The sequence below is a fragment of the Carcharhinus amblyrhynchos genome, chromosome 8, assembly GCF_965287045.1.
Source record: "Carcharhinus amblyrhynchos chromosome 8, sCarAmb.v2.hapA, whole genome shotgun sequence".
Lineage (NCBI taxonomy): Eukaryota > Metazoa > Chordata > Chondrichthyes > Carcharhiniformes > Carcharhinidae > Carcharhinus > Carcharhinus amblyrhynchos.
The window spans coordinates 77,187,399-77,203,865 of record NC_137331.1 but is presented as its reverse complement, the minus strand read 5'-3'; the positions used below and the strand labels follow the sequence as shown (position 1 = coordinate 77,203,865).

The 16,467-nt window shown below is 42.6% G+C and overlaps 1 protein-coding gene across 1 annotated transcript in view; it reads left to right on the top strand.

Moving 5' to 3' along the window:
- The first annotated feature begins 240 nt into the window (after positions 1 to 240).
- colec12 (collectin sub-family member 12) overlaps positions 241 to 16,467 on the top strand; it is a 159,610-nt gene continuing 143,383 nt past the window's right edge. The window contains exons 1-2 of the mRNA XM_080194301.1: positions 241 to 689; positions 6,896 to 6,946. Coding sequence (XP_080050427.1) covers positions 662 to 689; positions 6,896 to 6,946 — 79 coding nt within the window. The 5' untranslated portion in view covers positions 241 to 661. The remainder of the gene's footprint in view (positions 690 to 6,895; positions 6,947 to 16,467) is intronic.

Below are 16,467 nucleotides of genomic sequence, written 5' to 3'. Positions count from 1 at the left end.
CGAGAGTTAGACGATGTTTTGCACTTTGAAGCCAAATCAAAACCAGATTTCGCTGCTCCAGTCTTTTTCTTACAAGTCACGTAATGTGTAATACGATGCGGACATATCATCTGTTGGTATTCGCCCAGAGCAGTACCTGGGGCTCCAGCGGAATTTGCGTTCATCCCCACTGTAAACAAACGCAAAGGAGAACAAGCAGATGATGAAAACACGTGCTGGAGAGAGAGAGAGAGAGAGCCGGCAGGCTGGGGACGTCCTTTTACGTTTTGCATTTTTGTGGTCTGAGTGCAGCCAGTGAGTGAAATCCTCTACTTAAAAACTTCCAAAGGTCCAGACAAGTTGCTCAGTGCAGCTTGTAATCCGAGTGAGGGAGACAGCATCGATTGGCGAGACATCCTCAACTCAAACTTTGGTAGCTCTTCCAGTACACACTGGGACCAGCGGATATTCGAGTTTTAGCTTTATATTTTTTTCATAGATTTAAAAAAAATTTCAACAGGAAAGTCCAAGAAACCTGTTATATCGGAGCTGTGAACACGAGTCCACAATTGTAGGAAATTGATGCGCAAAGTCTCATCATGAGAGCGTCAGAGAAAAATTAAAGAATTTGAATAGCTTTTGAGTTTTTCTTGAAGGATCAGATTGCTTCCTGGTTATCTTAATGAGCTTCTTCGCCAGCAGAATGAAAGGTAGGTTCAAAGTTAGAGTGAAATTGACAATACTTGAAGAACAGCCTGTTCTTTCCTCCATTTACTGAGAGAAATCTGGCATATTTTGATGCACATGCGTTGTGTGCTTTGTTCAGTAACTTTACATAGATATTCATTTTAAAATATTTGTAAAAGCCTGAAATGCGAAACCGCTAAATGTTAGGTTTCTCCCGTTACTTGATTAGTTTTGTCCGCGTCAACACCTTCGTTTATGTAACACAACAGGCATAAAGTAGTTCCATTTTGAACATATAAATTATTTCCAGTTGATACAGTAGTGAACTTTCCCCAATATCCCCCACTGCTTGGCGATGTGTGCGATTCCGGCGTTGCCCTCTGCTGTTTTTTATGTGTTGAGGCTGGAGAGCTGATTGCCTAAATTCTTATTCATAAATGTTCCGGAATGTTGTCCTAATGAATAATAATTCTCCCAATCTGACACCCCCACATCCCGCCAGTCATGTTGTTTACTCTGAATTCTGCAAGTAGGTAGTTTGACCTCGGGTTTTGCAATGGCCTTTTAATGTGATCCTTTAAAAAAACATCTGGTAGTAATTATATGCCAGCGGTCCTAGAAGTAAGCTAAAATTATTTGGCTGCTTATAGTAGCTTCCAAATCTCTCTGCAGTAAATGTAGCATCCAGACTTTATAAAGGAAAACTTCTAGTAGAAATACATTTCCAAGATTCTCTATAGAAAATGGTCCCGGTTCCCTCGTGAACTTCCCCACTTGTATTTTGGTTCACTCGTTTACCTGCCCATCCTTATATTGACGGATTCCCACTGAACTTGCTTATTCAGCAAATGTCTTGTTTTGTTCCTACAAGAATTCTATTAAAGATCTGTATTGTCTTAATCTACAAACTCAGCAGTGTTCAGACTCGGGTGTTTCACTGGAAGCCTGCCATTCTCTTTTAGAAGATTGTGACTGTCGCGTTTGACAGCTTTATCACTCTGTAAACACACGCAACAGGGTCAATAAATTATACTGCCTTGTCACTTTCGCAAGACGAAATCTGGGTCTGATTGACCGAGAAACGGAGGAACGCACGTTGGAAGCGTGATAAGTGAACTCTTCGTCAATGGCGGGGATGAAGTCGGTATGGGGAGCACCCCCCCTTGACATTTTACCGATTTGAATGGCTGTTGGGGTCCTGTGGTGCAGGAATGTACTAAGGAGCTAACTTCGAGCGCTAGAAATAAAAAAAAATCCAGAAGTGCAAGATCAGTGCAACTGGAGACCGTCTATTGCCGGATTTATTTCATACTAAGGAGTTTCAAAATATCACTTTTTAACTTTTAAAGTTTATTAGTGTCAGTAGGCTTACATTATCACTCCAATGAAATTACTGTGACAATCCCGTGGTCGCCACACTCTGGTGCCTGTTCAGGTACATTTAAAGACGAATTTAGCGTGGTCAATGCACCTAATCAGCATATCTTTCAGACTGTGGGAGAAAACTGGAGCACCCGAAGGAAACCCACGCAGACACAAGGAGAACTTGCAGACTCCATGCCAACAGTGAGCCATGTTGGGAATGTGGATAATGAGTTGAAATTGCAAAAAATCCTTAAATTAACATCGTTCAGTTTCTTCAACTTAACTGTACCTCCTCACACAGTGGTAAAGCTATCGCTGGTATAATGGGAAGAGGTTACCATTAGGTATAGAACCAAATCTTTCAGTTGGTGCAGCTTCTGACACTGACTTGTGGACATGTTCTTCAAATCCACACTTCAGATTCAAAATTGTGAGCAGTTAGGGACACAAGAAAATGACAGGTGGCCAAAATTCTCAGGTTTGAGATGGTCCTCCAAAGCACTGTTAATAGACCTTGAAATCAGGTCACGTTGTTACAAGTGCCAGGCAATGACATCTCCTAACAGGCAAAATCTAGTTATATCTCTCCTTGACACTCAATGACATTACCATCATTGAATCCCCCACTTCCAGCATCCTGGGAGTTACCATTGGTCAGAAATTAAATTGGACCAGCCATAAATACTGACTACAAGGGCAGGTCAGAGGCTAGGAATTCTGTAGTGAGTAACTCATCTCATGACTTCCCAAAGCCTGTTCACCATCTGCAAAGCCCAAGTCAGGAGTGTGATAGAATATTCTCCATTTTGTTTGCAGCTCCAACAACACTTGAGAAACCCAACACCATCCAGGACAAAGCAGCATTGGCACTCAATCCACCATTTAAACACTCACTCCTTCCACCACACACGCAGTGACAGCAGTGTGTACCATATGCAAGATGCACTGCAGCAACTTGTTAAGCCTGCCCGATAGTGCCTTCCAAATTCGCAACCTGTACTACCTAGAACAGTGATAGGCAACCTATGCTCGTGAGTGAGCCATGTGAGTGTCTCTCCTTCATCTCAGTGGGCTGCAAGATCGAAATCAGGCTCGTTCACTAACCATAACCCCATGGAGAAAACTAAATACATTTAAATCAGACTGAATATTTCATAATGAATTTATAGAAAATGTTTACTTTGTATATTAGTGAACGATCATCAACTTCAAATAATAAAATCAAAAGAAATATTTACACTTTGGACACAGAGGGGGCATACGGCTCTCACAGTCAATGCAATTATCACGCATCTTACTTCATTTGCCCTTGCTTCATGTTATATCACTTCAGTCATACTGGTAGGAAAAAAACTATGTGGATGGATATCAGTGGAATGTGGAAACTGTGCACATGGGGCAGCAGTCAACAAAATGTGTTGTGGTCCACACTCAGAACCCAATGGGTCACATATGGCCCTGGTTGCAGGTTGCCCACCACTGATCTAGAAGGAGAAGGGCAGCAAATACATTGAAACACCACCACCTGCAAATTCTATTAAAACCACACACCATCCTGACTTGGAAATATATCGCTTTTTAATTTCACTAGGTCCAAATTTTGGAATTTCCTTCCCAACAGCACTGTAGTTGTACCTATACCATAAGGATTGCAGCAATTCATGATGGGTATTAAATACTGGCTTAGCTAGCAACATCCATATTCCATCAAATAATAAATTAAAAAGTAATACCCTGACTCCCATCCTACCCTGCACTGGCAAAAACCTATCACCATGTTTGAGTTTCCAATTCAAACTACTGAGAAAAGCGTACCAACTGTGTGGATTTTTGTTTTCACAAACCAAGATTCCTTGGGCAGCACCTTTCAAATTCATGACAACTATCATCTAGAAGGACAAAAGCAGCAGATGCTTATGAACACTACCACCTGAAGGGTCCCCTTCAACTCACCATCCTGACTTGGAAATATATTACCATTCCTTCATTGTGTCATTCCTTTGCTGGGTCAAAATACTGACATTCCCTCTGTAACAGTACTGTGAGTGTACTTGCACCTCAGGGACTGTGGTGTTTCAGGAAGGCAGCTCACCACTACCTTCTGAAGGCCAAGTAGGGATGGGCAATTAAGGCTGGCCAATGATGTCCACATCCCATAAAATTAGTTTATATAAAATCCTTTGGAGCGCATCCAATTACATAATTCCAGAGGATATTGATGCAAGTTGGTAAGGATAAGATTTGGACACCACCAAATTTAGTTGGGAAGCTGTTAAACCAGAGCAAGATACATGTAAGCTTCCCCTTGTTGCCTGTCAAGGACCATCCTGAGGATTTTGGTCATTAGGATCATGTAGAACCAAGGAATTAGAATCCCAACACCAAGGATATGTCTACACTTTCTGATTGCAGTAGTCAGAGTATCTTTGAATGTTTTGGATGTTCATAGCTCAGATACTATCACTTATCAGTCTACTATGGAGGATGGAAATGTTTCAGAATTTACATAATTAGATGTGTGATCTAGGAGTCACCTCAATCTGGAAAAAGTCTGCCTATTTGCCCTCTCAATGAGCAGAGAGACTGGTTGATCATTAAGCAGCTGACAAGTATTTGTTTCAATGCACTCTATGTGACAGTGGTTACCAGGAGTTCCTCACAACTGCAAGTTAAGCAGCACATCCATAAACTGTGTGAGCACAATATCACTATCCTCCTTACCACAGCATGGATTCACAGTCCATTTATAGTGAATGGTGGTTCCATTGATGGGCCTTCAACAGCAGTTCTTTTCTTTGCCGTAACATACTCATGAAAGACACTGAGCTCCAATTACCTGAGCAAGTATTTCAATTTTGGACCTCCAGCTGGAGCTTTGAACCAGAAATTTTCACTTGATTCAAAGAAGGACATTTTATTTTGCTTTTATAGTCACAGGCTAATAAATGAAGGTCAAAGTGATTCAGAAGATGCATCTTTTTTTGAAGCTCATAAAGCCCTGTGGCAGGACTACAACTTATTGACTTTCCTGTTGTATTTTCAATAATCCCTTTTGAGATCAAATCCTAGAAATGACTATCTGGAATATTAGAGAACCTAATGGCTTGAAATTTGAAAGAAGTCATTAGCAAATGAAAAGACTGGCACAGATAGAGAGACATGGAAAAGTCAAGAACTTGTATATAGGCCGAGCACATGTGATGATGATGATGATGATGGTGAGCTCTTAATGCAATTGTTTGGCATTTCTCTGCCCATTAGTTGAACAAAAATGATAATCTGTTTAAAGTTAATGTGTTCACTCAAGCAATAAGATAATAGACAAAAAAATGTGGAACAAACAAATGTGCTTGTTCACTAATGCTAATCGTTCTAAATTCTAAGTATTATACCAAAAAACACCTCATCCTCTCTCAGACTGATCATTTCCATCTTTCCCTCAGCAGCCATATCCCCTACTTAGCCTGTCAGAAAATAATTCTTGGCCAAGTAACTTATGGTGCTCTTTCAATATCCCAAATAACCTAGTCACTGGTTCTCAATTCACTATAATACTTCTAAGCTACACATTTGCTGAACAATTTCCCTTCCTCCACTCTAGATACGCTTGCACCAAGTGAAAGCTGACCCTGTTCCAGCCTTGCTGTTCCATCTGGTATGGCCCCCATTTTGCTTTTTCATACCCATGAATTCTGAGGCACCCATGTTCCACTTGGATATCTACCCACTGCATCTGGAGTCTTGGTGCAAGATGTGATATCCCTTTGACTCTCCTTCCTTGTGAGCTTTTCACATAGTCTTGTTGGAGCCCAGCTTCCCTCCCTTCAGATTTCCCTCTGCCTTCCATTGTTTGTCTTCTTCACACACCTCGTTGCCCTTCTGCCTGACATAGTAAGCCCTTGACACCCCACCCACCCCCCCACCATCATTCCTTGCATAGCCATCCTTCCACATTGCTCCGCTTGTCTTTGTCAGCCCACCTCACCTCACCCACCATCCCTCAGCCTTACCTCACACTTCATTCCCTTTGCTGAGGTGACTGCGTGAGTCCCACAGCACAGTCCTGTCCAGATAAATGTTCTATGTTCTAAATGCTGCTGTGTGGCATCAGGGGCAAGGAAACACTCTATCCCCAATTCCAGGTGCTATATGTTCCCACGTAATGATACAGGAGGGTCCTTGGGTCCAGCAGCATGGTATGTCCATGAAGACCAGCTCAGCATGGGGATGGAGGGCAAGAACCAGCCTGTCCTAGCAGAGTGGTAAACAGTGCATCAGGAGAAGCTCAGCGCTAAAGCAGAAGAACTTTGTTGCACTCACCTCAAAGTCTGTGGCAAACAGAGGACCATCTTATGCACATAACTCTTTCACAATCTGCTTTTAGACCAGCATAACTTCCTGCTGGCATGATGAAAGATCGGAAGCCTAAAGGGACATCAACACTCATGATGCAAATAGAAGTCAGGCCACCTGCCAACGGGAAGACTGGCCCACCACTGGGAGATTTGCAATGTGATTCACATTGACGGGGTTCTGAATTTTTCATTCCCACTAGATTCTCCTCTCCTACCCACCATCAAACCTGCTGCAGGTGAGATGTGAGAATTCTGTCCTCAATAACAATGGGTAAATAATAGAAGACTGAAGATTACACATTCAATGCATCGCAATTAGAAAGTCAGCATCCATTCATTTGAGATGCAAGAGAATGTGGGTTAGGATCATAAAGGATGTACAGAAATTGAAGCAGTTGATTATTCCCATCAATAGTTTGATCCAGAATGTGGGAGTTTAGTTTTGCTTTCTCTATTTATTAATATCATGCTCTGGTTTGTTGCACTGATTGAACTTTTTGTTCTAACAGACGACTACAGTGAAGAAGAGGAAGTACATTCAATGGGTTACAAGAGATTTGGTGAGTACCAATTAGCAACAAGGTTTCCAAAACTAATCACTTGTAAAAAGTCCCATTGTATCTGCAAAGCAATATTAGAAGGGATTCTCCCCACCCCATTTTCGGAGGAGTTGGAATGACAGAATGGGCAGAGAATTGAGCGAAAAACTTAAAACAATTTTTATGCTAGAGGAATTTCCCTGCTCGATCGTCCCCTTTAAAAGTCGGGATCCCCATTTATATCTACTTGAATATGCATGTCAGGCAGTTACACCTGATTTGCCCCCCACATTGAGTCATCCGTTCATGTTAGCATTCCCTCACATCAATGTGAATCACGACCTGCTGGAGACACACAGGTGAGAACAGTCCCTGCTGGTGGGGGGGGAATGGGTCATGTCCAGGAAGTACCCTGATACTGCCCCCTCAGGGCTGGAGGCAGTTCCAGGGAATCATGATAGGGTGGTTGTGGGACTCTATGGGGTAGGTGCCCGGGATTTCATGTGGGAAAGGCCATGAGTTCCATAGTGGGTGGTTTCCATGGCAATGGGGACGGGTTTTATGGGATGTCCTTTTTTTGACACAAAAAAACCCAGAAAATTCTGCCTATTGAATTTGTCAGTAGCAACAGATTTTTTCAAGATGAGTACAGAATTTTTTATTCAAATACGTCCAGTGCAATTTCCTGAGTATTAAATCAGATGTATCTGGAGAAGGCGGAAATAGTGTAACATATGATTTAAGGAGCATCACAGACCAACACCTTTGAGACCGATTCTGAGATCCAAATCTATGAATCTCTTCTTGTCAAATTTATAGGTTTTATTCATATGCAACATTAGAAGGATGAGTCTTTCTGTCAAAATATATTTCAAAACTCAATATATCTCACAGCAGTAGATGGTTGTTCTTAAAGTCAAGTTTCTACTTTTATTATTCAATTCTCTTTGTTGTGATAACCTTTGTGATAGAGACAATACAGTAAGAAAACGTCTTGCGGAATCTGTAATTGTTTTTAAGAATATTTGAAATTTACTTTTGAGAGTATACACCAGTATACATCAGTTGAGAATATACAGAGTAGAGGAGTTAATTGTAATCTTCTTGGCTAATAAGAAACACAGGTCCATCTGACTGGGCGGAACTTGACCTGGAAGAAGTACCAATAGGAAGGCAGTTTAGAACAAAAGCTGTATGACCAGATGTAAAGGAGGGCTGCTGAAGAGAGGAGAACAGAGAAGGCACATTTACCAGGAGCTACAGTTAAACGGGACAGAAAGCTAAAGGAAGAGTTAGAGTAGGGATTGTGAATTGAACATTTTACTGCTCCTAAGGTTTGCTAGAGCCAACCAGACCATTTAACACAATTTATTAAAGGGATGGGATAAAGGGATCCACAGAATCTGAGACATCAAACCTGTCGTGAATCAAGTTATGGAGGTTCTGCAGGAATGTACCGTTTGGGTGATGACCATCTTTGGGGTCCTTGAATTGAATATAGCTACTGGCGAATGCAACTCGAGGGCAGCATTGATTGAGTGGAAAGGTGAGAGGTTCTATATACCAGAGACTGAGTTAGACAACTTTGGAACTATTATGGTAACACATCAATGGAGAATGATGCAGGTGGTGGTGGTTGTGTGCGATGTACCTTTGTTGTATCGGCTATTTAAAGGAAATCAACCTTTTTATCTGAAGTATCATTTGCCTATTAATTCATGTTTAATTTGCATTTTTTCAGATTAATGTTAAAGTAAAAGCTCCAAGAAGTGGAATGTTCTTGAAAATGTCTTCATTTGGGGATTATTCAGTAAATTTGGTGTCCATTCCACACACACACACAGCCGCCGCACCACCAACCCTGCCCCCCCCCCACCCCCAATCTCATGGGGATCGTAACACTCTGGAAACATGTTATTTAAAAAGGGATTGATTTTTTTTGGAAAGTCTCTTGCCCTATGTTTATAATTGGGGCAATCTAAAAAGATTGATGCTAAGTGCTGTTTTGAAAACTGCTACAAACTTCTTATTTATCAATAGTAATTAAACCTATGGTAGTAATATAACAACCAAACTGTGCATTAATGCAGAGGCTGATACTAAGTTTGACATAATGAGCATCCCTGGCCCTGGGATTGTAGGCAGCAGGGAGGATGTAAAAATAGTGGGATGCCACGTTGTGATGGCTCACTAACATATTCCCATGGCTGACACATTTCCCAGTAGCAAGCTGGGATTTGGATTGGTTACCCCTGACAGAGGCAGGCTTGTTTTACGTTATTGTTGGCTAGGAATTAGGCTTAATCCTGGAAGAAGAGCACCTGAAATTCTCAATAACAAGTTTTGAAGGGCCCTTGAGACCAAAGTGGGCTCTCATTCCAATTTGTATGATCTGTCTTAGTTGCATTTGCCATTTAATGTAGTTTATAATTGATCGCAGTTCACCTGTTAATTTGTTTGTAAATTATGTTGATCCCTAGATGGTTATCAAAGATCAGGGGTGAAATCAACTTAAATTTCTTACCGGTACGGTCATATCACAACTTCCTTTCCCACGTCCACTCTTAGACACCTCATGGATTCCTTTGCCAGGCTTTGATACTTAAAGCTAATACCAATACTCGAGAATAAGGGAAACGTGTTCAAAGGTAGTGTCTGCAGAGGAAACATTTCCAACGCAGCATATTTCATCTGCAGCAGAAGGATTTTACTCTGAGCTTTTCATTGCAAAAGCTAAACTTTCATGACACAATTATGCAAAAGTATCTAAATTACACCATGGTTTATTCTCTGATCGGCCTCGCAGATTGCCCGTCTAAAGATCCTTAAGTGAATGACAAGTCTAATTACGATGTAAAGAATCCCAAATTTGGTTATTTATAATTTAATGCATGCAGAGTCATTTCTTTGGTCAGTGATGCTTTTTTTTTAGTTGAACTGATGGTTTTGGTGTTCAAAGTACTTTGATTATCAATCCATTGCCCCCAAGGCATGTTTGAACAAAATAGAAAAGTTGCACCATGATGGCATCAAAGGACTGGACAGATGGATGCAGGCAATAATTCTCAAACTACAGCATGAGCTCACTCACTTCGACAACTCAGGTGGTTCACAACAAGCTATCACTATCAGAAAAGGCCAGAGTGGCAGTGCCCCCACCTCCCCATCCCCACTGATTGCTGCCCTCTAGCCCCCTCCCTTGATACTGCCCGATGTCTGTTTGCAGTGTCAAGCCGCCCCTTGGACAATGCCAGTTTGCTTCTTGGGCAGTCCCAGGAGATCAGGCTGGCACTATCCAGGGGGCACCCCACTTACCCCCAACCTCCTGGAGGGCCTCCATGGAGCTTCACTCCAGCAGGATCGGCCACATGCTCCCCCTTAGTGGGGAGAAATTGTAAACCCCACTGGAATGGCAGTCCTGCCGCTCCTGGCAGAGAAGGAGATGCTAGCGGGCCGCGAGACCTCAGTCCCGGGCCTGCTAATGACATTGAAATAGTGATTTCCATATGGTAATAAGCTGTGCACTGATTTCTGGCACAGAAATTCCAGATTACTCTGGAAATCTTCAGCTGCGAGATGCAGAGAAGCCAGGGCGCCCAGCGCGAAGCCAGTGAAACAGCCTCTACTGATGCCTCCTAGCCTGCTGCACTGCTCTAGCTGGGAGAAACACCCCCATTATGTTGAAAAGGCCTGAAATGTCAATACAGGAAACACAAGAATGCGTGACACCCACAATTAAAAGCAATATGCGATGTGCTAACCACTCTATTCTTAACACAGCTGGAAGATTATCTCTCTCCAGCACTGTGATTCTTCCTCCCCCGGTCTCTGCACTCCCATTTCCTCAGCCACTCTTTTACCAGGATGCCAGACTACCCGCTTGCTCTCACCTCTGTCTAAGATAGTACATTGACTGGCTTTGTTTGCCTCTCATACAGTAAAAATTCTGCTGTTTAAACTGTGGAATTGTGTAGCTTCATTTTTTTTCAGCAAATAACCAGGGTTTTGGATTTCTTAAAGTTGTTGGTATGACTGAAATCATAACAGTGCAGAGAGAGGACAGGACAAGGATGTTGACGTGCTGCCATAGCCTCTGACCTGCCTCGGCAGTGCCCACCTCTCCCAGTGGGGCTCTGAGCTATGATTGGTCAAGCAGCAACAGGAGCCTGCCCACCTTCCATATCGACAGCAAGTTTGGAGGTAGCCAGTTAGGAGACTGCCTGCTGGAATATCCCAAGCTGCTCCCACTACTGGCAAGCACAGCTTGGGATCACCATTTTGTCCCAATGGCAGGGTCCCAAAGATGGTAGGAAAATTCAGCTCGGTGCCACAATGGAGAATTAAAAGCAGCCTATTTCTCACTATTCCAATAGTATAAGCTTGTTTAAAATTCCCTACCATTGGAAGTACCTCTTGCAAGTTTTCATAGGGTAGGATTAGTAAAATAAGCCACACGATAGATTTTCACTTTCAACATTCCTGGCATAGGCAAGTTTTAACCCCTTGCTTGCTGAAACTTGTAAGGACAGACCAAAGACAGGTTTTCTAATAAGTTTAAAATTAAAGGGGACTTGACAGGGTGGGTGTGGAGAGGAGGTTTCCTCCTGTGGAAGAATCTAGAACGAGGTGTCACTGTTAAAAATAAGGAATTGCCCATTTAAAATGGAGATGAGGCAATTTTTTTTTTCTCATAGAGGTTTGTGAGTTTTGGAACTCTCTTCCTGAAAAGGTTGTGGAAGCAGAGTCTTTGAATATTTTTAAGGCTGTGATGGATAGATTCTTGATAAGCAAAGCAGTGCTGGGCTATCGGGGTAGGTAGGATGAAGATTTGAAGTTATTATCAGCCATGATCTTATTAGACAGCAGAACAGGTTGAACAGGCCAAGTGGCTTACTTTTCTTCCGTATTCACATGTCAGGATTTAACATTAAAATGCTAATGACTCTTAAATGGATCTTTTTGAATGGTTTTAGTTGTTATTTGGGAAGATTGTTCAAGCATGCCAAGATGAATGGTACAATGTAAATATTTCAGGGAAGAAATGTTGACCAAGAATGCGTTTGGCTTGCTTTTGCAGCCGTCACGTACGTCTCTGAAAAGATGATCGAGTAGCGATAGTGCAGTATATGATGTACATTGTAATAGATGGGTCACCAAGGATCTGCATGAACCATGGCCAAAGGAGAACAAAAAATGGCAACAACAACTGCCATTTGAAAAAATAAACACAACTAGTGGCATGAGAACACTGGCAGCTGATCTTTGACCTGCTTCATTCTGGTGATACCACATTAATTTGGCTTATGTTGCTTTTCACCCTACCGGTATTCATCAACATCGTCATTTGCTAATAAACCTTGCTGTTTACAAAACAGACATGGGCAGTGTGATGTTATAATTGTGCTTTGAACAGATCACTTGTACCAAACTGTATTTGTGTGTAACGGTATTTTCATGTGCAAAGACTCATTTCATGTTCAAAATCAGTGCCATAAGTGAAAGGGTAAAATGAGCTAATTATTTGAGTGCATTGCAGAGGTGGCCTTTTGTTTGAATTGCTGCAGTCCTTGTAGTGATAAAGTTACAGAGTTTTAATATTCTAACCTAGTTACAATGAAGTAATAGTGGTATATAAAAAATAGTGGTCCAAGTCAGGATGGTACGTAACTTTGAGGGGTGCTTTCAAATAATGATGTTTCAACAAGGCCTTCCTTGCATCAAAGTTCATAGGACTGCAGTTGTTTAAAGTTTAGATATTCGTGTCACAAGTAGGCTTACCTTAACACTGCAATGAAGTTACTGTGAAAATCCCTGTGAAAGTCGCCATGCTGGAGCTTGGTGAGCCTGTTTGGGTACACTGAAGGAGAATTTAGCATGGCCAATGGGACGAAATGGGAATACCCGGAGGAAACCCACACAGACATGGAAGAACACACAGACTCCACACAAACAGTGACCTAAGCCAGGAATCGACCCCGGGTTCTTGGCGCTGTGAGGCAACAGTGCTAGCCACTGTACCACTGTGCTGAAGTAAACTTGGTGAGTTGCTACTCAATAGATCATGTAAACCGAAGTTACAGTGCACCAGTGATGGAGTGTGAATCAAATTTGTATCCAGTACAGTGTCGAGGTCCCAGTGTGTTGCTACAACTACACCCATCCAGGCAAAAGGCATAGTTCATTTTTTAATTAATTTATGGGATGTGGGCATCACTGGCTGGGCCAACATTTATTGGCCGTCCCTAATTACCCTTGAACCACTTCAGAGGGCATTTTAAGAGTCAGTCACATTGCTGTGGATCTGGAGTCACATGTAAGCCACATTAGATAAGGATATCAGATTTTCTTTTCTAAATGACATTAGCAAACTGGATGGGTTTTTATGACAATCGCTAATGGTTTCATGGTCATCATTAGACTTTTAATGCCAGATTCTTATGGAATTCAAATTTCACTATCTGTCCCTCTTTCATGGACATTGCCCCTCTCTCAGGGCCCAGTGGCACTGGCCCGTCTTGGATCCTGTCCCCACAGCCCAGCCTTTCTAGTTTCCCTCCACCTCTCTCTCCTCTCGCGGCTTTGACCTCTCAGTCACCTGGGTTTAAATTAAAGCATTTCCAGCTCATCCAGTCAGAGGCTGGCTTCTCAGTTCATTGGCTGCTGAAAGGCTGACCTATGCACCTATCAGTATCCAACAAAGTGAAACCACCACCTTTGATTGGTCAAGCTGCAAGGAAAGCTTTTTTTAAATTTAAAATGGCCAGACCTACCTCAGGTCCCCTGCAGGATTCCTGCAAAACCAAGTTTGCAAACCCCTGCTGTAGCGCTTCAAAGCATCAGAGGTGATCTCATTGAAAATTACAATAATCCTACAGGGCATGACAGGGTAGGCCTAGATAAGATGTAGCCTTGGCTGGTGAGTAGAACCAGGGGATACAATCTCCAAATAAGGGGGAGATCACATAAGACTGAGATGAAGGGAAATTGCTTTACTCAGGTGTGGTGAAGCTTTGGAATTCTTGACCCCTGTCAAGATAATAGTCAACAGATTTCTGGATACTAATGACCTCAAGGGATTTGGGGATAGTGCAGCAAAGTGGCATTGACCTAATTGAATATGGACCAGACTCAACAGGCCGAATGGCCACTCCTATTCCTGTGTTCCTATGTTCCTGTATCGGCCTGCAGTCTTGCAACCAATTAAAGGCATTTCTCACTAATTCCTGCACCTTGTTACCTCGGATTCCTATTGCTGCACTGTGAGCATCAATGCACAGTTTAAACATTGACTGTGAGTTCTGCAGCATGTTCACTTGTTAGGAATCCCTGATTCCTGAGCAGAGGCTGTGAACTACAAGTCCAAGCAGGTCCTGAAAGTTTCCATACATATCAGGGACAGGCTGCGCAATGACAGTCTAATGTTTTAGTGATCTTCTGACAGGGGTGAGTGCTCCACTGTACCTGTGTGGGGGAAGATAGTGGTGTGAAAAACTGTACACAGGACCCAGGAATGGGCACCGTAACACAGAGGAGTTCCGGGACAGGAAGGAGTCCCAGAGAAAGTGTCAGAACCAGAGAAGGAACCACTGGGGAGAGGAGCAAAGAAAGAGGTTTCAAGCAGTAAAAGTGCTATGGTTGAGGGCTTGGGAAAAACCTGGAGAGTTGAAAAGGCCTTAGCAGGTGACTGTAGGCCATTTAGGCAGAGGTAACCCTTTGGGAGCAACATTATACTGCTCGGCATGGTTGAAGAATGGGAGTTGTGTCTGTAAATTGATTTTTTTAAAATTTGATTTATCATTGTCACATGTATTAGCATGCAGTGAAAAATATTGTTACTTGCGTGCTGTACAGACAAAGAGAAGGAAATTCATAGAGAAGGAAATGAGAGAGTGCAGCATGTAATGTTACAGTTATAGCTAGGGTGTAGATAAAGATCAACTTAATGCAAGGTAAGTCCATTCAAAAGTCTGATGGCAGCAGAGAAGAAGCTGTTCTTCAGTCGGTTGGTACGTGACCGCAACCAGATAAGAACTAGGTTGGAGTGCAGACTCCAGGAATCCAGGGGAATGTTGTCTCGGGAGACAACATTGAAACTCTGGAGATGAGCAATTGTTGAGATAGCCTGAGTCAGAATGATCTTCGCAGGGAATTCAAAGTTGGATCTTTTGACATAGAAGATTGAAGACTTGTAATCCCTCACTAAGGAGGCAAAGTTTTAAAATGAGATAATGTAATTAATTCTGACCACTGAAGGCTGAGTGAGTTTCTGAGAAATCCACAGAATTTGTCTTGGCCGCATTAGCTGTTTAATGTGTAATGTAGATCTTAGACCACAGTTTGCCTGTTAATTCACAATTACCTCCTGTGAATCCTCAATGTTAGAGTAAAAGATACGTAGTTTATTTTGTTGGTTCAAAAACCTTGAATCTTGTGGCTTTATTCTCTTAATAAGTACCTTGGATCTCAAACTGACTGGATCATACCAAAACTTGAATGTCTGGTCCAGCATCGTGATGCACTGAATTTGGAAATTGCCAGATTTCACTTACTGAAAGGTTGGAAAATTTTTCCTGAGGAGACATTTTGTTCCGTTTGCTTCAGATATTATAGACAGAATGATTCAGAATATCTGGGCCTTGGTGTAAACATGTTACCTTGGAGTCAAATTAAGTGGTTGCACAAAGCTCATAGCTCAGTATCCTCTGCTTAAAGGGTTCAGGTGAAAGACCTACTCCCATAAGCATGCCTATAAAGGATTTCGAAATGTTGGAGTTCCATTCAGCACTTTCAAATATCTCTAAATACTCCTCTTCCTCTTCAACAATTCTGTTATCTACAGTAAGTGCATCCCATTTTGCCTTCCCATAAGAACATAAGAAATAGGAGCAGGAGTAGGCCATCCAGCCCTTCGAGCCTGCCCCGCCATTCAATAAGATCATGGCTGATCTGTCGCTGCTCAGTTCCACTTTCCCGCCCTCTCCCCATAACCCTTAATCCCCTCTCCTATCAAAAACCCATCAACCCGCGTCTTAAAAATATTTAGCGAGGCAGCCTCCACCACTTCAACGGGCAGAGAATTCCAGAGATTCACCACCCTTTGAGTGAAGAAGTTCCTCCTCAACTCCGTTCTAAACCGCCCCCCCTTTATCTTGAGGCTGTGCCCCCTAGTCCTATTGTCTTTTTTGAGCGGGAAGAGTCTTTCCACCTCTATCCTATCCATCCCATTCATCATCTTGTACGTCTCAATGAGATCTCCTCTCATTCTTCTAAACTCTAACGAGTACAAGCCCAGTTTATTCAGCCTCTCCTCATAGCTCAACCCCCTCAACTCCGGTATCAGCCTAGTAAACCTCCTCTGCACTCCCTCCAAGGCCAAAATATCTTTGCGCAGGTGCGGCGCCCAAAAATGCACACAGTACTCCATTTGCGGCCTCACCAATGCCCTATACAGCTGCAGCAAGACCTCCCTACTTTTATATTCAATCCCCTTCGCTATGAAGGCCAGCATCCCATTCGCCTTCCTGACCACCTGCTGCACCTGC